Source organism: Carcharodon carcharias, assembly GCF_017639515.1.
Source record: "Carcharodon carcharias isolate sCarCar2 chromosome 27 unlocalized genomic scaffold, sCarCar2.pri SUPER_27_unloc_1, whole genome shotgun sequence".
NCBI lineage: Eukaryota > Metazoa > Chordata > Chondrichthyes > Lamniformes > Lamnidae > Carcharodon > Carcharodon carcharias.
Window position 1 is genome coordinate 5,798,966 of NW_024470624.1, and position 23,650 is coordinate 5,822,615.

General features: G+C 54.4%; 1 protein-coding gene across 1 annotated transcript in view; it reads left to right on the forward strand.

Annotated features, from left to right (window-relative positions):
- The window catches only part of psme2 (proteasome activator subunit 2), a 56,193-nt gene extending 33,954 nt beyond the window's left edge, over nt 1-22,239 (forward strand). Inside the window, exons 7-11 of the mRNA XM_041180803.1 lie at nt 10,629-10,697; nt 14,814-14,881; nt 16,894-16,948; nt 18,775-18,861; nt 21,918-22,239. Of these exons, the coding sequence (XP_041036737.1) occupies nt 10,629-10,697; nt 14,814-14,881; nt 16,894-16,948; nt 18,775-18,861; nt 21,918-22,001 (363 nt within the window). The 3' untranslated portion in view covers nt 22,002-22,239. The remainder of the gene's footprint in view (nt 1-10,628; nt 10,698-14,813; nt 14,882-16,893; nt 16,949-18,774; nt 18,862-21,917) is intronic.
- The last annotated feature ends 1,411 nt before the right edge of the window (nt 22,240-23,650 follow it).

Below are 23,650 nucleotides of genomic sequence, written 5' to 3' on the forward strand. Positions count from 1 at the left end.
ATCGAGCTCTCTCTCTCTCTCTCAGAGACAGGTACAATACAGAGCTCCCTCTACACTCCCCAGTGTCAGCATCGAGCTCTCTCTCTCTCTCTCAGAGACAGGTACAATACAGAGCTCCCTCTACACTCCCCAGTGTCAGCATCGAGCTCTCTCTCTCTCTCTCAGAGACAGGTACAATACAGAGCTCCCTCTACACTCCCCAGTGTCAGCATCGAGCTCTCTCTCTCTCTCTCAGAGACAGGTACAATACAGAGCTCCCTCTACACTCCCCCAGTGTCAGCATCGAGCTCTCTCTCTCTCTCTCTCTCAGAGACAGGTACAATACAGAGCTCCCTCTACACTCCCCCAGTGTCAGCATCGAGCTCTCTCTCTCTCTCTCTCAGAGACAGGTACGATACAGAGCTCTCTCTACAGTCCCCAGTGTCAGCATCGAATTCTCTCTCTCTCTCTCTCTCAGAGACAGGTACAATACAGAGCTCCCGCTACACTCCCCAGTGTCAGCATCGAATTCTCTCTCTCTCTCTCTCTCTCTATATCAGAGACAGGTACAATACAGAGCTCTCTCTACACATCCCCAGTGTCAGCATCGAGCTCTCTCTCTCACCCAGAGACAGTACGATACAGAGCTCACTCTACACTCCCCAGTGTCAGCATCAAGCTCTCTCTCTCTCTCTCAGAGACAGGTACAATACAGAGCTCCCTCTACACTCCCCAGTGTCAGCATCGAATTCTCTCTCTCTCTCTCTCTCTCAGAGACAGGTACAATACAGAGCTCCCTCTACACTCCCCAGTGTCAGCATCGAGCTCTCTCTCTCTCTCTCTCGGAGACAGGTACAATACAGAGCTCCCTCTACACTCCCCAGTGTCAGCATCGAATTCTCTCTCTCTCTCTCTCTCAGAGACAGGTACGATACAGAGCTCCCTCTACACTCCCCCAGTGTCAGCATCGAATTCTCTCTCTCTCTCTCTCTCAGAGACAGGTACAATACAGAGCTCCCTCTACACTCCCCAGTGTCAGCATCGAGCTCTCTCTCTCTCTCTCTCTCTCAGAGACAGGTACAATACAGAGCTCCCTCTACACTCCCCCAGTGTCAGCATCAAGCTCTCTCTCTCTCTCTCAGAGACAGGTACAATACAGAGCTCCCTCTACACTCCCCAGTGTCAGCATCGAATTCTCTCTCTCTCTCTCTCTCAGAGACAGGTACAATACAGAGCTCCCTCTACACTCCCCAGTGTCAGCATCGAGCTCTCTCTCTCTCTCTCTCTCAGAGACAGGTACAATACAGAGCTCCCTCTACACTCCCACAGTGTCAGCATCGAGCTCTCTCTCTCTCTCTCAGAGACAGGTACAATACAGAGCTCCCTCTACACTCCCCAGTGTCAGCATCGAATTCTCTCTCCCTCTCAGAGACAGGTACAATACAGAGCTCTCTCTACACTCCCCCAGTGTCAGCATCGAGCTCTCTCTCTCTCTCTCAGAGACAGGTACAATACAGAGCTCCCTCTACACTCCCCCAGTGTCAGCATCGAGCTCTCTCTCTCTCTCTCAGAGACAGGTACAATACAGAGCTCCCTCTACACTCCCCAGTGTCAGCATCGAGCTCTCTCTCTCTCTCTCAGAGACAGGTACAATACAGAGCTCCCTCTACACTCCCCAGTGTCAGCATCGAGCTCTCTCTCTCTCTCTCAGAGACAGGTACAATACAGAGCTCCCTCTACACTCCCCCAGTGTCAGCATCGAGCTCTCTCTCTCTCTCTCAGAGACAGGTACAATACAGAGCTCCCTCTACACTCCCCAGTGTCAGCATCGAGCTCTCTCTCTCTCTCTCTCAGAGACAGGTACAATACAGAGCTCCCTCTACACTCCCCAGTGTCAGCATCGAATTCTCTCTCTCTCTCTCTCTCTCAGAGACAGGTACAATACAGAGCTCCCTCTACACTCCCCAGTGTCAGCATCGAGCTCTCTCTCTCTCTCTCTCAGAGACAGGTACAATACAGAGCTCCCTCTACACTCCCCAGTGTCAGCATCGAGCTCTCTCTCTCTCTCTCAGAGACAGGTACAATACAGAGCTCCCTCTACACTCCCCAGTGTCAGCATCGAATTCTCTCTCTCTCTCTCAGAGACAGGTACAATACAGAGCTCCCTCTACACTCCCCAGTGTCAGCATCGAGCTCTCTCTCTCTCTCTCTCAGAGACAGGTACAATACAGAGCTCCCTCTACACTCCCCCAGTGTCAGCATCGAGCTCTCTCTCTCTCTCTCAGAGACAGGTACAATACAGAGCTCCCTCTACACTCCCCAGTGTCAGCATCGAGCTCTCTCTCTCTCTCTCAGAGACAGGTACAATACAGAGCTCCCTCTACACTCCCCAGTGTCAGCATCGAGCTCTCTCTCTCTCTCTCTCTCAGAGACAGGTACAATACAGAGCTCCCTCTACACTCCCCAGTGTCAGCATCGAGCTCTCTCTCTCTCTCTCAGAGACAGGTACAATACAGAGCTCCCTCTACACTCCCCAGTGTCAGCATCGAGCTCTCTCTCTCTCTCTCTCTCAGAGACAGGTACAATACAGAGCTCCCTCTACACTCCCCAGTGTCAGCATCGAGCTCTCTCTCTCTCTCTCAGAGACAGGTACAATACAGAGCTCCCTCTACACTCCCCAGTGTCAGCATCGAATTCTCTCTCTCTCTCTCTCAGAGACAGGTACAATACAGAGCTCCCTCTACACTCCCCAGTGTCAGCATCGAGCTCTCTCTCTCTCTCTCTCAGAGACAGGTACAATACAGAGCTCCCTCTACACTCCCCAGTGTCAGCATCGAGCTCTCTCTCTCTCTCTCTCAGAGACAGGTACAATACAGAGCTCCCTCTACACTCCCCAGTGTCAGCATCGAGCTCTCTCTCTCTCTCTCAGAGACAGGTACAATACAGAGCTCCCTCTACACTCCCCAGTGTCAGCATCGAATTCTCTCTCTCTCTCTCAGAGACAGGTACAATACAGAGCTCCCTCTACACTCCCCAGTGTCAGCATCGAATTCTCTCTCTCTCTCTCTCAGAGACAGGTACAATACAGAGCTCCCTCTACACTCCCCAGTGTCAGCATCGAGCTCTCTCTCTCTCTCTCAGAGACAGGTACAATACAGAGCTCCCTCTACACTCCCCAGTGTCAGCATCGAATCTCTCTCTCTCTCTCAGAGACAGGTACAATACAGAGCTCCCTCTACACTCCCCAGTGTCAGCATCGAGCTCTCTCTCTCTCTCTCAGAGACAGGTACAATACAGAGCTCCCTCTACACTCCCCAGTGTCAGCATCGAGCTCTCTCTCTCTCTCTCAGAGACAGGTACAATACAGAGCTCCCTCTACACTCCCCAGTGTCAGCATCGAGCTCTCTCTCTCTCTCTCAGAGACAGGTACAATACAGAGCTCCCTCTACACTCCCCCAGTGTCAGCATCGAGCTCTCTCTCTCTCTCTCAGAGACAGGTACAATACAGAGCTCCCTCTACACTCCCCAGTGTCAGCATCGAGCTCTCTCTCTCTCTCTCAGAGACAGGTACAATACAGAGCTCCCTCTACACTCCCCAGTGTCAGCATCGAGCTCTCTCTCTCTCTCTCTCTCAGAGACAGGTACAATACAGAGCTCCCTCTACACTCCCCAGTGTCAGCATCGAATTCTCTCTCTCTCTCTCTCTCAGAGACAGGTACAATACAGAGCTCCCTCTACACTCCCCAGTGTCAGCATCGAGCTCTCTCTCTCCCTCTCAGAGACAGGTACAATACAGAGCTCCCTCTACACTCCCCAGTGTCAGCATCGAGCTCTCTCTCTCTCTCTCAGAGACAGGTACAATACAGAGCTCCCTCTACACATCCCCAGTGTCAGCATCGAGCTCTCTCTCTCTCTCTCTCTCAGGGACAGGTACAATACAGAGCTCCCTCTACACTCCCCCAGTGTCAGCATCGAGCTCTCTCTCTCTCTCTCTCTCAGAGACAGGTACAATACAGAGCTCCCTCTACACTCCCCCAGTGTCAGCATCGAGCTCTCTCTCTCTCTCTCAGAGACAGGTACAATACAGAGCTCCCTCTACACTCCCCAGTGTCAGCATCGAGCTCTCTCTCCTCTCTCAGAGACAGGTACAATACAGAGCTCCCTCTACACTCCCCAGTGTCAGCATCGAGCTCTCTCTCTCTCTCTCTCTCAGAGACAGGTACAATACAGAGCTCCCTCTACACTCCCCAGTGTCAGCATCGAATCTCTCTCTCTCTCTCTCTCAGAGACAGGTACAATACAGAGCTCCCTCTACACTCCCCAGTGTCAGCATCGAGCTCTCTCTCTCTCTCTCAGAGACAGGTACAATACAGAGCTCCCTCTACACTCCCCAGTGTCAGCATCGAGCTCTCTCTCTCTCTCTCAGAGACAGGTACAATACAGAGCTCCCTCTACACTCCCCAGTGTCAGCATCGAATTCTCTCTCTCTCTCTCTCAGAGACAGGTACAATACAGAGCTCCCTCTACACTCCCCAGTGTCAGCATCGAGCTCTCTCTCTCTCTCTCTCAGAGACAGGTACAATACAGAGCTCCCTCTACACTCCCCAGTGTCAGCATCGAGCTCTCTCTCTCTCTCTCTCAGAGACAGGTACAATACAGAGCTCCCTCTACACTCCCCAGTGTCAGCATCGAGCTCTCTCTCTCTCTCTCTCAGAGACAGGTACAATACAGAGCTCCCTCTACACTCCCCAGTGTCAGCATCGAGCTCTCTCTCTCTCTCTCTCAGAGACAGGTACAATACAGAGCTCCCTCTACACCCCCAGTGTCAGCATCGAATCTCTCTCTCTCTCTCTCTCTCAGAGACAGGTACAATACAGAGATCCCTCTACACTCCCCAGTGTCAGCATCGAGCTCTCTCTCTCTCTCTCAGAGACAGGTACAATACAGAGCTCCCTCTACACTCCCCAGTGTCAGCATCGAGCTCTCTCTCTCTCTCTCAGAGACAGGTACAATACAGAGCTCCCTCTACACTCCCCAGTGTCAGCATCGAGCTCTCTCTCTCTCTCTCAGAGACAGGTACAATACAGAGCTCCCTCTACACTCCCCAGTGTCAGCATCGAGCTCTCTCTCTCTCTCTCAGAGACAGGTACAATACAGAGCTCCCTCTACACTCCCCAGTGTCAGCATCGAGCTCTCTCTCTCTCTCTCTCAGAGACAGGTACAATACAGAGCTCCCTCTACACTCCCCCAGTGTCAGCATCGAGCTCTCTCTCTCTCTCTCAGAGACAGGTACAATACAGAGCTCCCTCTACACTCCCCCAGTGTCAGCATCGAGCTCTCTCTCTCTCTCTCAGAGACAGGTACAATACAGAGCTCCCTCTACACTCCAAAGTGTCAGCATCGAATTCTCTCTCTCTCTCAGAGACAGGTACAATACAGAGCTCCCTCTACACTCCCCAGTGTCAGCATCGAGCTCTCTCTCTCTCTCTCAGAGACAGGTACAATACAGAGCTCCCTCTACACTCCCCCAGTGTCAGCATCGAGCTCTCCTCTCTCTCTCTCTCAGAGACAGGTACAATACAGAGCTCCCTCTACACTCCCCAGTGTCAGCATCGAGCTCTCTCTCTCTCTCTCTCAGAGACAGGTACAATACAGAGCTCCCTCTACACTCCCCAGTGTCAGCATCGAATTCTCTCTCTCTCTCTCTCTCAGAGACAGGTCAATACAGAGCTCCCTCTACACTCCCCAGTGTCAGCATCGAGCTCTCTCTCTCTCTCTCAGAGACAGGTACAATACAGAGCTCCCTCTACAGTCCCCCCCCCCCCCTGTGGGTGGGGGATCAGAGCTCTCCCAGTGTAGCATCGTGCTCTCCTCTCTCTCTCTCAGAGACAGGTACAATACAGACTCCCTCTACACTCCCCAGTGTCAGCATCGTGCTCTCTCTCTCTCTCTCAGAGACAGGTACAATACAGAGCTCCCTCTACACTCCCCAGTGTCAGCATCGAGCTCTCTCTCTCTCTCTCTCAGAGACAGGTACATTACAGAGATCCCCTCTACACTCCCCAGTGTCAGCATCAAGCTCTCTCTCTCTCTCTCAGAGACAGGTACAATACAGAGCTCCCTCTACACTCCCCAGTGTCAGCATCGAATTCTCTCTCTCTCTCTCTCAGAGACAGGTACAATACAGAGCTCCCTCTACACTCCCCAGTGTCAGCATCGAGCTCTCTCTCTCTCTCTCTCTCAGAGACAGGTACAATACAGAGCTCCCTCTACACTCCCAGTGTCAGCATCGAGCTCTCTCTCTCTCTCTCAGAGACAGGTACAATACAGAGCTCCCTCTACACTCCCCAGTGTCAGCATCGAGCTCTCTCTCTCTCTCTCTCAGAGACAGGTACAATACAGAGCTCCCTCTACACTCCCCCAGTGTCAGCATCGAGCTCTCTCTCTCTCTCTCAGAGACAGGTACAATACAGAGCTCCCTCTACACTCCCCCAGTGTCAGCATCGAGCTCTCTCTCTCTCTCTCAGAGACAGGTACAATACAGAGCTCCCTCTACACTCCCCAGTGTCAGCATCGAGCTCTCTCTCTCTCTCTCAGAGACAGGTACAATACAGAGCTCCCTCTACACTCCCCAGTGTCAGCATCGAGCTCTCTCTCTCTCTCTCTCTCAGAGACAGGTACAATACAGAGCTCTCTCTACACTCCCCAGTGTCAGCATCGCGCTCTCTCTCTCTCTCAGAGACAGGTACCATACAGAGCTCCCTCTACACTCCCCAGTGTCAGCATCGAGCTCTCTCTCTCTCTCTCAGAGACAGGTACAATACAGAGCTCCCTCTACACTCCCCAGTGTCAGCATCGAGCTCTCTCTCTCTCTCTCAGAGACAGGTACAATACAGAGCTCCCTCTACACATCCCCAGTGTCAGCATCGAGCTCTCTCTCTCTCTCTCTCTCAGAGACAGGTACAATACAGAGCTCCCTCTACACTCCCCCAGTGTCAGCATCGAGCTCTCTCTCTCTCTCTCAGAGACAGGTACAATACAGAGCTCCCTCTACACTCCCCAGTGTCAGCATCGAGCTCTCTCTCTCTCTCTCAGAGACAGGTACAATACAGAGCTCCCTCTACACTCCCCCAGTGTCAGCATCGAGCTCTCTCTCTCGAGCTCTCTCAGAGACAGGTACAATACAGAGCTCCCTCTACACTCCCCCAGTGTCAGCATCGAATTCTCTCTCTCTCTCTCTCTCAGAGAAAGGTACAATACAGAGATCCCTCTACACTCCCCCAGTGTCAGCATCGAGCTCTCTCTCTCTCTCTCTCTCAGAGACAGGTACAATACAGAGATCCCTCTACACTCCCCCAGTGTCAGCATCAAGCTCTCTCTCTCTCTCTCAGAGACAGGTACAATACAGAGCTCCCTCTACACTCCCCAGTGTCAGCATCGAATTCTCTCTCCCTCTCAGAGACAGGTACAATACAGAGCTCCCTCTACACTCCCCCAGTGTCAGCATCGAGCTCTCTCTCTCTCTCTCTCTCTCAGAGACAGGTACAATACAGAGCTCCCTCTACACTCCCCAGTGTCAGCATCGAGCTCTCTCTCTCTCTCTCTCTCAGAGACAGGTACAATACAGAGCTCCCTCTACACTCCCCAGTGTCAGCATCGAATTCTCTCTCCCTCTCAGAGACAGGTACAATACAGAGCTCCCTCTACACTCCCCAGTGTCAGCATCGAGCTCTCTCTCTCCTCTCTCAGAGACAGGTACATACAGAGCTCCTCTACACATCCCCAGTGTCAGCATCGAGCTCTCTCTCTCTCTCTCTCAGAGACAGGTACAATACAGAGCTCCTCTACACTCCCCAGTGTCAGCATCGAGCTCTCTCTCTCTCTCTCAGAGACAGGTACAATACAGAGCTCCCTCTACACTCACCAGTGTCAGCATTGAATTCTCTCTCTCTCCTCTCAGAGACAGGTACGATACAGAGCTTCTCTACACTCCCCAGTGTCAGCATCGAGCTCTCTCTCTCTCTCTCAGAGACAGGTACGATACAGAGCTCCCTCTACACTCCCCCAGTGTCAGCATCGAGCTCTCTCTCTCTCTCTCAGAGACAGGTACAATACAGAGCTCCCTCTACACTCACCAGTGTCAGCATTGAATTCTCTCTCTCTCTGTCTCTCAGAGACAGGTACGATACAGAGCTTTCTCTACACATCCCCAGTGTCAGCATCGAGCTCTCTCTCTCTCTCTCAGAGACAGGTACAATACAGAGCTCCCTCTACACTCCCCCAGTGTCAGCATCGAGCTCTCTCTCTCTCTCTCTCTCAGTGACAGGTACAATACAGAGCTCCCTCTACGTTCCCCCAGTGTCAGCATCGAGCTCTCTCTCTCACCCAGAGACAGGTACGATACAGAGCTCCCTCTACACTCCCCAGTGTCAGCATCGAGCTCTCTCTCTCTCTCTCAGAGACAGGTACAATACAGAACTCCCTCTACACTCCCCAGTGTCAGCATCGAATTCTCTCTCTCTCTCTCTCTCTCTCAGAGACAGGTACAATAGAGAGCTCCCTCTACACTCCCCAGTGTCAGCATCAAGCTCTCTCTCTACCTCTCTCAGAGACAGGTACGATTCAGAGCTCTCTCTACACTCCCCAGTGTCAGCATCGAGCTCCCTCTCACTCTCTCAGAGACAGGTACAATACAGAGCTCCCTCTACACTCCCCCAGTGTCAGCATCGAGCTCTCTCTCTCTCTCTCTCTCCCTCTCAGAGACAGGTACAATACAGAGCTCCCTCTACACTCCCCCAGTGTCAGCATCGAGCTCTCTCTCTCTCTCTCTCAGGGACAGGTACAATACAGAGCTCCCGCTACACTCCCCAGTGTCAGCATCGAATTCTCTCTCTCTCTCTCTCTCTCTCTATATCAGAGACAGGTACAATACAGAGCTCTCTCTACACATCCCCAGTGTCAGCATCGAGCTCTCTCTCTCACCCAGAGACAGTACGATACAGAGCTCACTCTACACTCCCCAGTGTCAGCATCAAGCTCTCTCTCTGTCTCTCAGAGACAGGTACAATACAGAGCTCCCTCTACACTCCCCAGGGTCAGCATCAAGCTCTCTCTCTCTCTCTCTCTCTCTCAGAGACAGGTACAATACAGAGCTCCCTCTACACTCCCCCAGTGTCAGCATCGAGCTCTCTCTCTCTCTCTCTCGGAGACAGGTACAATACAGAGCTCCCTCTACACTCCCCAGTGTCAGCATCGAATTCTCTCTCTCTCTCTCTCTCAGAGACAGGTACGATACAGAGCTCCCTCTACACACCCCAGTGTCAGCATCGAATTCTCTCTCTCTCTCTCTCTCAGAGAAAGGTACAATACAGAGATCCCTCTACACTCCCCCAGTGTCAGCATCGAGCTCTCTCTCTCTCTCTCTCTCTCAGAGACAGGTACAATACAGAGATCCCTCTACACTCCCCCAGTGTCAGCATCAAGCTCTCTCTCTCTCTCTCAGAGACAGGTACAATACAGAGCTCCCTCTACACTCCCCAGTGTCAGCATCGAATTCTCTCTCTCTCTCTCTCTCAGAGAAAGGTACAATACAGAGCTCCCTCTACACTCGCCCAGTGTCAGCATCGAGCTCTCTCTCTCTCTCTCTCTCAGAGACAGGTACAATACATTGCTCCCTCTACACTCCCACAGTGTCAGCATCGAGCTCTCTCTCTCTCTCTCAGAGACAGGTACAATACATTGCTCCCTCTACACTCCCACAGTGTCAGCATCGAGCTCTCTCTCTCTCTCTCAGAGACAGGTACAATACAGAGCTCCCTCTACACTCCCCAGTGTCAGCATCGAATTCTCTCTCCCTCTCAGAGACAGGTACAATACAGAGCTCTCTCTACACTCCCCCAGTGTCAGCATCGAGCTCTCTCTCTCTCTCTCAGAGACAGGTACAATACAGAGATCCCTCTACACTCCCCAGTGTCAGCATCGAGCTCTCTCTCTCTTCTCTCAGAGACAGGTACAATACAGAGCTTCTCTACACTCCCCAGTGTCAGCATTGATTCTCTCTCTCTCTGTCTCTCAGAGACAGGTACGATACAGAGCTTTCTCTACACTCCCCAGTGTCAGCATCGAGCTCTCTCTCTCACCCAGAGACAGGTACAATACAGAGCTCCCTCTACACTCCCCCAGTGTCAGCATCGAGCTCTCTCTCTCCCTCTCAGAGACAGGTACAATACAGAGCTCCCTCTACACTCCCCAGTGTCAGCATCGAGCTCTCTCGCTCTCTCTCAGAGACAGGTACAATACAGAGCTCTCTCTACACATCCCCAGTGTCAGCATCGAGCTCTCTCGCTCTCTCTCAGAGACAGGTACAATACAGAGCTCCCTCTACACTCCCCAGTGTCAGCATCGATTTCTCTCTCTCTCTCTCTCACTCAGAGAGTGGTACAATACAGAGCTCCCTCTACACTCCCCAGTGTTAGCATCGAGCTCTCTCTCTCTCTATCCCAGAGACATGTACAGTACAGAGCTCCCTCTACACTCCCCCAGTGTCAGCCCCAAGCTCCCTCTCTCTCCCAGAGACAGTTATTAGTGTCTGCAGTCACTCTCGCCCCCTCTCTCTCTGCTCACCTTTTTCCCCATTCCCCTTTTCACAGCTGACCACCTGGATCCAGTACATGGTGCCCAAGATCGAAGATGGGAATGATTTCGGAGTGGCCATTCAGGTGAGGTGGGGGTATGGGAAATAGACAAACCAGCCCGTGGGGTCCCGAGTGCGTGGCGGGTGGGGGTTGGGGGTCAGTGGGAGGGCTGAGCGTCCGAGGCGTACGTTCTTGTGAAGGACCTCCTTTCCCATTCCTGCTGAGCTGGGATCATCCCCACCTTTGGATGAAGGAGTCACCCTGTCCCCGCAAATACTGTCGCTCGCTCACTCCCCAGCATTTCTTGCGCGTCCCTAATTACCCCTTGAGCCGAGCGTCTTGGCCAGGCATTTCCTGAGGGGCATGTTAAGAGTGAACCTCGTTCCTGTGGGGTTGAGGGGGGGTGGGGGTGGTGTCTGGAGTCATGTGTAGGGCCAGACCTGGGTAAGGACGGCAGATTTCCCCCTTCCCTCAAAGGGGAACAGGAGTGAACCAGATGGGATTTTTTACCACCATCGGCGACGGTCCCTGTGACTGAAACTGGCTTCATAAATCCAGACCTTATTCATTGCCACCGGCTGCCGTAGGGTGGGATTTGAACCCGTGTCCATCCCCCGCCTCCCTACTCCACCCCACCCCACCCTACCCCTCCAGCACCCCCTCCCCACCGCCCCAGAGCATTAGCCCGGGACCCCTGGATTATTAGCCCCAGAGTCATCACCACTCCGCTATCAACAGCCTCTTTTTAAGCCCCTGGATTGTTCTCACGAATCTTCTCTGCTTCCGCCCTGCACCCCCCCCACCCACCCCTGTACCCCCCCCAACTCTGTCCCCTACCCCTCAGCCCCCTACACGCCACCGCCCCCCCCCCCCGCCAGCTCAGAGGCCGATATATCCTTCCTGAGGTGCTGGGGGGTCCAGGACTGAAGGCTGTTCCCCCAGAATGGGGTCTGACCAGAGCTCCGTACGGCTGAAACTTAAAACTTCCACCCCCCTGACCCCCCACCTTCGTATTCCAGCAGCTGGGGGAGGGGCAAAGGGACAGTCTTGCCACCAGACCGGTTAATTCGGAGACCCCCAGGGACCCCGGGTTCGATCGCCGCTCGCAACCATGATTGTTGTCAACAATACTAATGCCCCCTTCAGGGAAAAGGGGAAAATCTGCTGTCCTTACCCGGTCCGGCCTACACGTGACTCCAGACCCCACACAGCAATGTGGCTGACTCTTAAAAATGCTCCTCTCTGAACAAGGGGACATGAATTTACAGAATGGCACGGTCCAGAAGAGGCCCTTCGGCCCATCGAGTCTGCACCGACACGTGAGAAACACCTGAGCTACCTACCTACCTAACCCCATTGACCAGCGCTCGGCCCCATAGCCTTGAATGTTAGGACGTGCCGAGTGCTCATCCAGGTACTTTTTAAAGGATGTGAGGCAACCCGCCTCCACCACCCTCCCAGGCAGCACATTCCTGACCCTCACCACCCTCTGGGTAAAAAAGTTTCTCCTCACATCCCCCCCTAAACCTCCTGCCCCTCACCGTGAACTTATGCCCCCCCCTTGTGACTGACCCTTCCACGAAGGGAAACAGCTGCTCCCTATCCACCCTGTCTGTGCCCCTCATAATTTAAAAAAATGCCTTAGTTGTACAGGGCACTATTGAGACCACATCTGGAGCACTGTGCACAGTATCAGTCTCCTTATTTAAGGAAGGATGTAAGTGCATTAGAAACAGTTCAGAAAAGGTTAACCAGATCAATACCAGGGATGGGCAGCCTGTCGTATGTGGGAAGGTTGGACAGGCCGGGCTTGTATCCGCTGGAGTTTAGAAGAGTGAGAGGTGATTTGATTGAAACCTTTAAGATCCTGAGGGGGTCTTGACAGGGTGGATGTGGAGAGGGTGTTTCCTCTTGTGGGAGAATCTAGAACGAGGGGGGGAGGGGGTCACTGTTTAAAAATAAGGGGGTGGCCCATTTAGGACGGAGACGAGGAGAAATTTTTTCTCTCGGAGGGCGGCGAGTCTTTGGAAATTTCTTCCTCGAAAGGCGGTGGGAACAGAGTTTTGGGATATTTTTAAGGTGGAGCGGGATGGATTCCTGATAAGCGAGGGGGAGGGGGATGGGGGAGGGTGAAAGGTTATCGGGAGGTCGGAATCAGATCGGCCACGATTGTATCGAAGGGCGGAGCGGGCTGGAGGGGCCGAGTGGCCTCCTCCCTCCTCCTTATACAGGGGTGAGGGAGGGTGGTGGCGGTGTCTCTCCTTGGGCTTCGGACTGGTCGTTCTGCGTTGCTTTGGAACAGGCGCCAGTGTCTTAACCTCCTCCCAAACCCGTCCGAGACCCCTTCTGCCGGCTCATGTCTTGGAACCGTAGAACCAGAGAAAAGTCACAGCACAGAAGGAGGCCGCTCGGCCCGTCTTGTCCATGCCAGCCCGAGGATACCCAGGTGCCCTTTCTAAACCCACCTCCCTGCACCCGGCCCATAGCCCTGCAGCTTACAGCACTTTAAGGTGCAGATCCAGGTACTTTTTAAAAAGAGTTTAGAGTTTCTGCCTCTACCACCAACTCGGGCAGCGAATCCCAGACACCCACTACCCTCTGTGTCAAAAAAGTTCTTCCTCATGCTCCCCCCGACACCTTCTGCCACTTATCTTGAATCTACGTCCCCCCGGTTCTCGAATTCTCCACCGGGGGAAACCAGGGACCCCCAAACCCCTCGTCCTAATGGCGACGTACCCGCCTGTCTGCCCGGTTACCCCTTTAAGTCGGCCCTTCAAGCGCTCGAGAGGGGGGGGTGGGGGGGCACTGTCCCTCAGGATCGTCCCCTCCCCCCTCCTCCCTCCCCTCCCCCACCCCTAACCCCACCCCCCTGCCCAGCGGGAGTAATCGGCAAGAGGCAGGGACCCGGCTCCTCCTCCTCTCCCCCTCTCCCCCACCGAGGGAGGAGAGGGGCAGCATAGCGATCAGGCCGCTGGGCCCGGTAAATCCCCGGGGCCCTGACGCTCTCGCGGGTTCGACTCCCGCCAACGCCGGCGGCTGGAGCTTGGAATCCAACCAGTAAAATCCGGAATCTGTATATTTATTTATACCGGGGTCTCGGTGACCCACCCCACCGCTGGCTTTCCCGCTCAGTCTCCGTATCCCCTTCCTCTCCGGCAATCCCTGGATTTCTGCCCTTGGGCGTGCTTGAGGAGGGGGGGGGATGGAGAATTCCAAAGATCCCCCGCCCCCTCCCCCTCCACCCCTCTCTCCCCTCCCCCCCTCCCTCCCCTCCCCCCCTCCACCCCTCTCTCCCCTCCCCCCCCTCCCTCCCCTCCCCCCTCCACCCCTCTCTCCCCTCCCCCCTCCACCCCTCTCCCCCCCTCCCTCCCCTCCCCCCCTCTCTCCCCTCCCCCCTCCACCCCTCTCTCCCCTCCCCTCTCCACCCCTCTCTCCCCTCCCCCCTCCACCCCTCTCTCCCCTCCCCCCTCCACCCCTCTCTCCCCTCCCCCCTCCACCCCTCTCTCCCCTCCCCCCTCCACCCCTCTCTCCCCTCCCCCCTCCAACCCCCCACTCTGAGTGAAGAGATTCCCCCCACTCCCTCCTCACCTCAGCTTTACCCGCTTTGCAGAGGGTGGGAGGCGGGTCACCAGGTTCAGCTGGTGCCTAATGACCCCTACCTACAAACTGGAAGTCAACCCCCTTACAGGAGGGCAGAGGGAGGAGGGAGGGGGAGGGGACGGGAGGGGGGTAATGGTGTAGAGCTTGGGCGGAGGCTAAATCGGTGAAGGGTGAGGACTTTCCAGGTTGAGCAGCCTTCCATCTCCTCCCTAGGTGGTCCCGCTGTGGCGCGAAGGAGGGGGTGGCTTGTGAGAGCAGGGGTTGTGGGGGTGGGGTGGGGTGGGGCTGGGGGAGGTGGGGGTTGGGGGCGGGGTTTGGGGGTTGAGGGGTGGGGTGGGACAAGGGGCCATCGGGCCGGGTGTCGAGGGACTGTGAGGTTTAGTTGTGGGGGGGTTGGGAGGGGGTGGTTTGGGGGGGTTGGGGGTGGGGTGGGGGGGTTTGGGAGGGGGGCTGTTGGGGGGGGAGGATGGTGGCCCTGTGTCTGTTTATCGGCCCTTGTTGGAAGAGCCTTGCAGGGAGATAGACGGGTGGAGGTGGGGATGGTGGGAGAGGCTGGACGGACCTCAATACACTGACGGACGTTGGATTTGTCTTCCTCAGGAAAAGATTCTGGAGAGGACGGCAGCAGTGAAGACCAAGGTGGAGGGATTCCAGACCAGCATCACCAAGTACGTCGGCAGTAGGGGTGGAGTAATTAGAATCCGCCTGTCCCTGCAGTTTTGAGAATCTGCCTTACCCTACAGTCTCAAAGATTGGGGGATTGAGAAGCTGCCTGTCTTTCCAGTCTCACAGGCTGGGGGATTGAGAATCTGCCTGTCCCTGAAGTCTCACAGGCGGGGTATTTGAGAATCCGCCTGTCCCTACTGTCTCACAGGTTGGGGGATTTGAGAATCTGCCTGTCCCTCCTGTCTCAGAGGCTGGGGAATTGAGAATCCGCTTGTCCCTACCGTCTCACAGGTTGGAGGATTGAGAATCCCGCCTGTCCCTGAAGTCTCACAGGCGGGGTATTTGAGAATCCGCCTGTCCCTACCGTCTCACAGGTTGGAGGATTGAGAATCCCGCCTGTCCCTGAAGTCTCACAGGCGGGGTATTTGAGAATCCGCCTGTCCCTACCGTCTCACAGGTTGGAGGATTGAGAATCCCGCCTGTCCCTGAAGTCTCACAGGTTGGGGGATTTGAGAATCTGCCTGTCCCTCCTGTCTCAGAGGCTGGAGAATTGAGAATCTGCTTGTCCCTACAGTCTCACAGGCTCAGGGATTGAGAATCCGCCTGTCCTTGCAGCCTCGCAGGCTGGGGGATTTGAGAATCCACCTGTCCCTACAGTCCCAAAAGCTGGGGGATTGAGAATCCATCTGTCCCTAACCTCTCACAGGCTGGGGGATTTGAGAATCTGCCTGTCCCTACAGTCTTTCAGGTTGGGAATTGAGAATCCACCTGTCCCTACAGTCTCTCAAGTTGGGGGAATGAGAACCCACCTGTCCCTTCAGCCTCACAGGTTGGGGGATTGAGAATCCGCCTGTCCCTACACACACACAGGCTGGGGGATATGAGAATCTGCCTGTCCCTGCAGTTTCACAGGCTGGGGGTTTTGAGAATCTGCCTTACCCTACAGTCTCAAAGATTGGGGGATTGAGAAGCTGTCTGTCTTTCCAGTCTCACAGGTTGGGGGAATTGAGAATCTGCCTGTCCCTGCTGTCTCACAGGTTGGAGGATTGAGAATCCCGCCTGTCCCTGAAGTCTCACAGGCGGGGTATTTGAGAATCCGCCTGTCCCTATCGTCTCACAGGTGGGGGATTTGAGAATCCGCCTGTCCCTACTGTCTCACAGGTTGGGGGATTTGAGAATCTGCCTGTCCCTCCTGTCTCAGAGGCTGGGGGATTGAGAATCCGCTTGTCCCTACAGTCTCACAGGCTCAGGGATTGAGAATCCGCCTGTCCCTACAGTCCCACGGGCTGGGGCCCCAGCCAATCGCTGCATAAAAAAATCTATCCTCGTGTCTCCGTTGCTTCTTCTGCCAATCAGATTAAATCTGTGCCTTCTCATTTTCGATCCTTCCACCAATGGGAACAGTTTTTCCCTCTCAACTCTCTCCAGACTGTGATTTTTGAACACCTCTATCAAATCTCCTCTTAACCTTCTCTTCCCTGAGGAAGGCGACTTCTCCCATCTATCCATGTCACTGAAGTTCCTCGTCCCTTCAGGACACATGCATACACACACACAGAGACATACACACACGCTCGCATAGATACACATTCACACAGGCATACACACACATACGCATTCACACACAGGCATATTCACACTCACACACACACACAGAGACATACAACACTCGCTCGCACAGACACACAGACATACACACACATACGCATTCATACACAGGCATATTCATGCTCACACACACACTCACAGACAGACACACACTCACACAGACATACATTCACACAGAGAGACACACACACACACATGCTCATATAGACACACACTTGTACACACACACACATGCAAACACATGCACAGGCATATTCACACACACAGACACATAAACGGACACACACACTCACAGGCATGCAAACACACACACACACGCCATCCCACTGCCTAGCCCACCCGTTTCATAACAGGATGTCCTGCGTGCATGCACTGCGCCCTCTGACCTTTCCTCTCCTCTCTGCAGGTACTTCACTGAGCGTGGAGACGCGGTGGCCAAAGCCTCGAAGGACACGCACGTGGTGAGTATATTGGGAGCGCCAATCGGCAGCTGGGTCCGTGGTGGGGGGGGTGGGCAGGGGCTTGGGGCTGGCGACGGGCTTAAATCCAACCCTCACCCCCACCAAACCATCTGCAGGGTTGGGGGTAAGAGCTTCTGTACTGCAAGCACGCTACCAGGAATGCATGGGTTTACATAGGGAAGGATTGACAGGCTAGGTCTCCTCTCTCGTGCTAGGAGGGAGCTGAGGGGATGAGGGTTGGTGGTGGGCTGACCTAATAGAGTTCTTGAAAACGATGGAAGGTTTTGGTGGAGTGGATTCGGAGAGAATGTTTCCTCTGGTGTGGAAGAGCGTAACTAGAGGCTGTCACTCTAAGGTGGTCACACGGGAAACCCTGGAGATAATTCAGGACAAATGTCTTCACCCAGGGAGCGGTGAGAATGCAGAACTCACTTCCACTTTAAGGGGAAGCTTGGATAATCACACACGGGAAAGGGGAATGGAGGGTCGCGGTGGTAGATTCGGAGGAGGAACTTGGGGAGGAGGCTCAGGTGGGGCAAAAACACCAGTATGAGCCGGCAGGGCTGAATGGCCTGTTTCTGCGCCTTATCTTTTTATTATTCATTCATGGGGATGTGGGCATCTCTGGCCGGGCCCGGCATTTATTGCCCCATCCCCCTAATTGCCCTCTTGAGGAGGTGGTGGGTGAGCCGCCTTCTTGAGCCGCTGCAGCCCCTGTGGTGTAGGTACACTCACTGTGCTGTTAGGGAGGGAGTTCCCAGGATTTTGACCCGGCGACAGTGAAGGAACGGCCGATATATTTCCAAGTCAGGATGGTGAGTGGCACGGAGGGGAACTTCCAGGTGGTGGTGTTCCCCGTGTGTCTGCTGCCCTCGTCCTTCTAGACAGTAGGGGTCGTGGGTTTGGAAGGTGCTGTCGAAGGAGCCTCGGTGAGTTGCTGCAGTGCATCTTGTAGGTGGTACACACACTGCTGCTACTGTGCGTCGGTGGTGGGGGGAGTGAATGTTTGTGGATGGGGTGCCGATCGAGTGGGGGCTGCTTTGTCCTGGACAGTGTCGAGCTTCTCGAGTGTTGTGGGAGCCGCCCTCATCCAGGCAAGTGGGGGGAGTGTCCCATCACGCTCCTGACTTGTGCCTTGTAGATGGTGGACAGGCTTTGGGGGGGGGGGGGTCAGGAGGTGAGTGACTCTCCGCAGGATTCCCAGCCTCTGACCTGCTCTTGTAGCCACAGTATTTATATGGCTGGTCCTGGGTTCAGTTTCTGGTCAATGGTAACCCCCAGGATATTGATAGTGGAGGATTCAGCGATGGTAATGCCCATTGAACGTCAAGGGGTGATGGTTGGATTCTCTCTTGTTGGAGATGGTCATTGCCTGACACTTGTGTGGCGTGAATGTCACTTGCCACCTGTCAGCCCAAAGCCTGGATATTGTCCAGGTCTTGCTGTATTTGGACATGGACTGCTTCAGTATCTGAGGAGTCGCGAATGGTGCTGAACATTGTGAAATCCTCACCCTGGCCGGGGGTCTAACGTGCTTCCTAAAGCCGCTTGTCAGTCCGAGCCTGGATATTCGATGTTAAGAGTCCCGCGCGTAAGGGCAGCCTTGACCCTCTCAAGGCTGCCAACTCAGCACCATCGCCCCCTCCCTGCCAGCCAGCGATCGGGGTGGGGCTGGGTGTGAGGGGGGCGGGGGGTGGGTGATGGTGATGGTGTGTCGGAGTGGGGGGGAGGCTGTGTGAGCCGGGGAGGGCTGTCCTACCCTCACCTCACGGCCTGATCCGATGGGCAAGGCCCTCACGGTTCTCCTCCTCGGTTACCTGTTTCAGATGGACTACCGCCAGCTGGTCCACGAGAAGGACGAGGCGGCCTACGTGGACCTCAGGACGATGATCATGGACATCAGGGGCTTCTACGTAAGTCGGGGGAACGGAGGGGAGGAGAGGGGAGGGGGCCCAGGTGAGGGAGGGGGCGGTGGGTTGAGGGGTGGTGGGGGGGGAGGGTGGTGCACAGGCGTGCAGACTGTTATTGACGGACGCCCTCTGGAGGGTGGCAGGGGTGGGGGAGTCACTGTCACACGTCCCCTGGGGGGGTGGGGGGAATCAGTTACTGACAGACACCCTCTATGGGGATGGAGGGTAGTTAATGACCAACACCCTCTGGGGTTGGGGGGGGGGCATTAATGAAACACACCCTCTGGGGTCGGGGGGGTGGGACAGTTAATGACCCACACCCTCTGGGGTCGGGGGGGTGGGACAGTTAATGACCCACACCCTCTGGGGTCGGGGGGGTGGGACAGTTAATGACCCACACCCTCTGGGGAGGGGACAGTTAATAACCCACACCCTCTGGGATGGGGGGGACAGTTAATGACCCACACCCTCTGGGGAGGGGACAGTTAATGACCCACACCCTCTGGGATGGGGGGGACAGTTAATGACCCACACCCTCTGGGGTGGGGGGGTGGGACAGTTAATGACCCACACCCTCTGGGGCGGGGGGGACAGTTAATAACCCACACCCTCTGGGAAGGGGGACAGTTAACGACCCACATCCTCTGAGGTGGGGGACAGTTAATAACCCACACCCTCTGGGGTGGGGGACAGTTAATAACCCACACCCTCTGGGGTGGGGGACAGTTAATAACCCACACCCTCTGGGGTGGAGGACAGTTAATAACCCACACCCTCTGGGGTGGGGGACTGTTAATAAACCACACCCTCTGGGGTGGGGGACAGTTAATAACCCTCACTTTCTGGGGTGGGGGACAGTTAATAACCCACACCCTCTGGGGTGGGGGACAGTTAATAACCCACACCCTCTGGGGTGGGGGACAGTTAATAACCCACACCCTCTGGGGTGGGGGACTGTTAATAAACCACACCCTCTGGGGTGGGGGACAGTTAATAACCCACACCCTCTGGGGTGGGGGACAGTTAATAACCCACACCCTCTGGGGTGGGGGACAGTTAATAACCCTCACTTTCTGGGGTGGGGGACAGTTAATAACCCACACCCTCTGGGGTGGGGGACAGTTAATAACCCACACCCTCTGGGGTGGGGGACAGTTAATAACCCACACCCTCTGGGGTGGGGGACTGTTAATAAACCACACCCTCTGGGGTGGGGGACAGTTAATAACCCACACCCTCTGGGGTGGGGGACAGTTAATAACCCACACCCTCTGGGGTGGGGGACTGTTAATAAACCACACCCTCTGGGGTGGGGGACAGTTAATAACTTCTTTGAAGATGTGACAAGCAAAGTGGATAATGGGGATCCTGTAAATGTAGTATACCTGGACTTCCAGAAGGCCTTTAATAAGGTGACGCACAAAAGATTGATACACAAGATAAGATCACACGGAGTTGGGGGTAGGTAATACATTAGCTTGGATAGAGGATTGGCTAATCAACAGAAAGCAGAGAGTCAGGCTAAATGGGTCTTTTTCTGGATGGCAAGCTATATCTAGTGGAGTGCCACAGGGTTCGGTCCTTGGGCCCCAACTACTTACAATCTATATTAATGACTTGGATTCAGGGATAGAAGGTACAATAACTAAATTTGCAGATGACACCAAAATAGGTGGGAAAGTAAGTTGCAATGAAGAAATAAGAAATTTACAAATGGATATGGACAGGTTAGGTGAATGGGCCAAAATTTGGCAGATGGAGTTTAACGTGGATAAGTGTGAGATTATCCATTTTGGTCGGAAGAATAAAAAGCCGACTTTTTATTTAAATGGAGAGAAACTTCAGAATGCTTCAGTGCAGAGAGATCTGGGAGTCCTCGTGCATGAATCGCTGAAAGTTAGTGTGCAGGTACAGCAGGTAATAAGGAAAGCAAATGGAATTTTGGCATTTATTGCTAAAGAAATAAAGCATAAAAATAGGGAAGTGTTTCATTTGTGCAAGGCATTGGTGAGACCTTACCTGGAGTACTGTGCACAGTTTTGGTCCCCTTACTTGAGGAAAGATGTAGTTGCACTGGAGGCGGGTCAGAGGAGGTTCACTAGATTGATTCCAGAGATGTGGGGCTTGTCTTATGAGGAGAGATTGAGCAGTTTAGGCCTATACTCGCTCGAGTTTAGAAGGATGAGAGGAGATCTATTTGAGGTACATAAGATGCTAAAGGGGACAGACAAAGTCGACATGGAGCAGATGTTTCCCCTTGTGGGGCATTCTAGAACGAGAGGCCATAGTTTTAAGCTAAGTGGTGATAGATTTAAATCAGAGATGAGGAGGAATTACTTTTCTCAAAGGGTGGTGAATCTGTGGAATTCACTACCTCAGAGCGCAGTGGATGCTGGGACGCTGAATAAATTTAAGGAGACAGACAAATTTTTAATTAGTTAACGGGTTGAAAAGTTTCAGTGGGGGAGAGGGCGGAAAATTGGAGTTGAGGCCGAATTGAGATCAGCCATGATCGTATTGAATGGCGGGGCAGGCTCGAGGGGCTGAATGGCCTCCTCCTGGTTCTTATGTTATGCTCACATCCTCTGGGGTGGGGGGCGGAACAGGGGACAGTTACTGACGCACACCCTCTGGGGTGGGGGGATAGTTACTGAAGCACACCCTCTAAGGGGGGGGGGTCATTTACTGATGCACACCCTCTGGCGGGTGACGGGGTGATAGTTACTGAAGCACACTCTCTTTGGGGAGGGGGTCATTTACTGACGCACGCCCTCTGGCGGGTGACGGAAGGGGGGACAGTTACTGACACACACCCTTTGGGGGGGGGGGTCTGGGAAGGGGACACTTATGGACACACACGCTCTGGGGATGGGGGTTGGAAACGGGTGTGGACTCAGGGGTGGGGGGGTCAGAGACTGACCTACATCCCACTGGGTTGCCGTTGGTCAAGCCCAGCTCAATACGGAGACCGGGGGGGGGTTGGGTCACTCTCTCTCTGACTGGTCACTCGGTACCTGCTGGGAGCCCATTTTATCTCCCTCTCTCCCTCCCTCCTCCAGGTTGAACTGCTGGACATCATCATCAAGAATGCCGAGAAGATAACTAACCCCAAAGGGGAGGAGAAAGCCCTCTCCATGTACTGAGCGGAGCGATGGTCGAGGAGGGGGGGCAGGTTTAGTGAGTGAGGGGGTGGGGGTGGAGTAACAGCGCCGAGGGGCATTAACACCTCTCAGCGCGCGAGTGGACGGCGGGAAATCCACCGGGGGCTGGTGATACCGTGCTCTTATTCCCACCCCCCGGCCCCACACGCCGTCTTTGTCAAAACCGGTGCCGCGTTTCGAGGGTGGTGACAATAAATTTATGTTTTGAATATGGAGCTGAGCAGCCGTCTCCTCGCCTTCCTCGTCTGCCGCTGCCTCTGGCTCACACGCTCGCGCCTTCGTGTCCCCCGACACCAGCGGCTCGCCCACCCGCCTGACCCCCTCCCTGCCTCCCGCCGGGTAATCCACGGCTGACGCTCCCCGGCGCCTGCACTGGGGAGGGGGAGGGGCAGAGCGCTGAGCTGCCGGTGTGGGCTGTCTTTCAGATTGGAGGTCATGCCCAAGGGACCCCCCACCCCCCCCCCCCCCCCCCAACCCCCCGCCATAAAAGATTCCAGCGGCCGCTATCGGGAGAAGGGCGGTTACCCGTTTGGTAGAACAGAGCTCGAGCGTTGCTGAGGAGAACGACGTCTTGCGGAAGGTTCCTGCCTTGCACTCACCAGGACAGCGGCAAAAGATCGGGGAGAGGGGTCGCAACAATGTTATACCGCATGGGAAGAGAGCGCCGATCGGCTGGCAAGCGGGCCCATCTGATCGGCGCAGGTGCCACCGTGGAGGATGCACCAGTCAATGGCGACCGACGGTTAACTGCCCAGCAGCGCTTGGAATTGAATTTAAACCCAGGTGGCTGGACTCCGATCAGTCAAGGGCATCGCCCTGAGGAATGAACCAGGGAATGGCTGTCACTTCTTTTGTTGAGCTGAAACGGGCGCAGCCTGCGCATGTCCGTGTCGTGTTTCGGCCTGTTCAGCTGAAACAGGCGCAAACGTGCGCACGTGTCCTGTTTCACACTTCCCCTGGACGAACGCATTCCCTAAAAGAAAACGTGGCAAAGGACCCCAAGGTCACTTCAAAGAGTCACTCAGCTGCAACCCCTAAGTGCATCGACGGGCAGAGGGATCTGGGTGTACAAGTCCACAGGTCACTGAAAGTGGTAACGCAAGTGGATAAGGTAGTCAGGAAGGCATATGGCATGCTTGCCTTCATTGAGTATAAAAGCTGGGAAGTCACGCTGCAGCTGTATAGAAACTTGGTTAGGCCACACTTGGAATATTGCATGCAATTCTGGTCACCACATTACCAGAAGGATATGGAGGCGTTGGAGAGGGTGCAGAGGAGGTTTACCAGGTTGCTGCCTGGTCTGGAGGTTATTAGCTACGAGGAGAGGTTGGAGAAACTCGGATTGTTCTCACTAGAGCGACGAAGATTGAGGGGCGACTTGATAGAAGGTGACAAACTTATGAGTGGCGTCGACAGAGTAGATAGTCAGAAGCTTTTTCCCAGGGTGGAAGAGTCAATTACTAGGGGACATAGATTTAAGGTGAGAGGAGAAAACTATAGAGGAGATGTGCAGAACAAGTTTTTTTATGCAGAGGGTAGTGAGTGTCTGGAATTCGCCGCCAGAGGAGGTGGTGGAAGCAGGTAGGATAGTGGGGTTTAAGAGCCAGCTTGACAAATACGTGAATAGGATG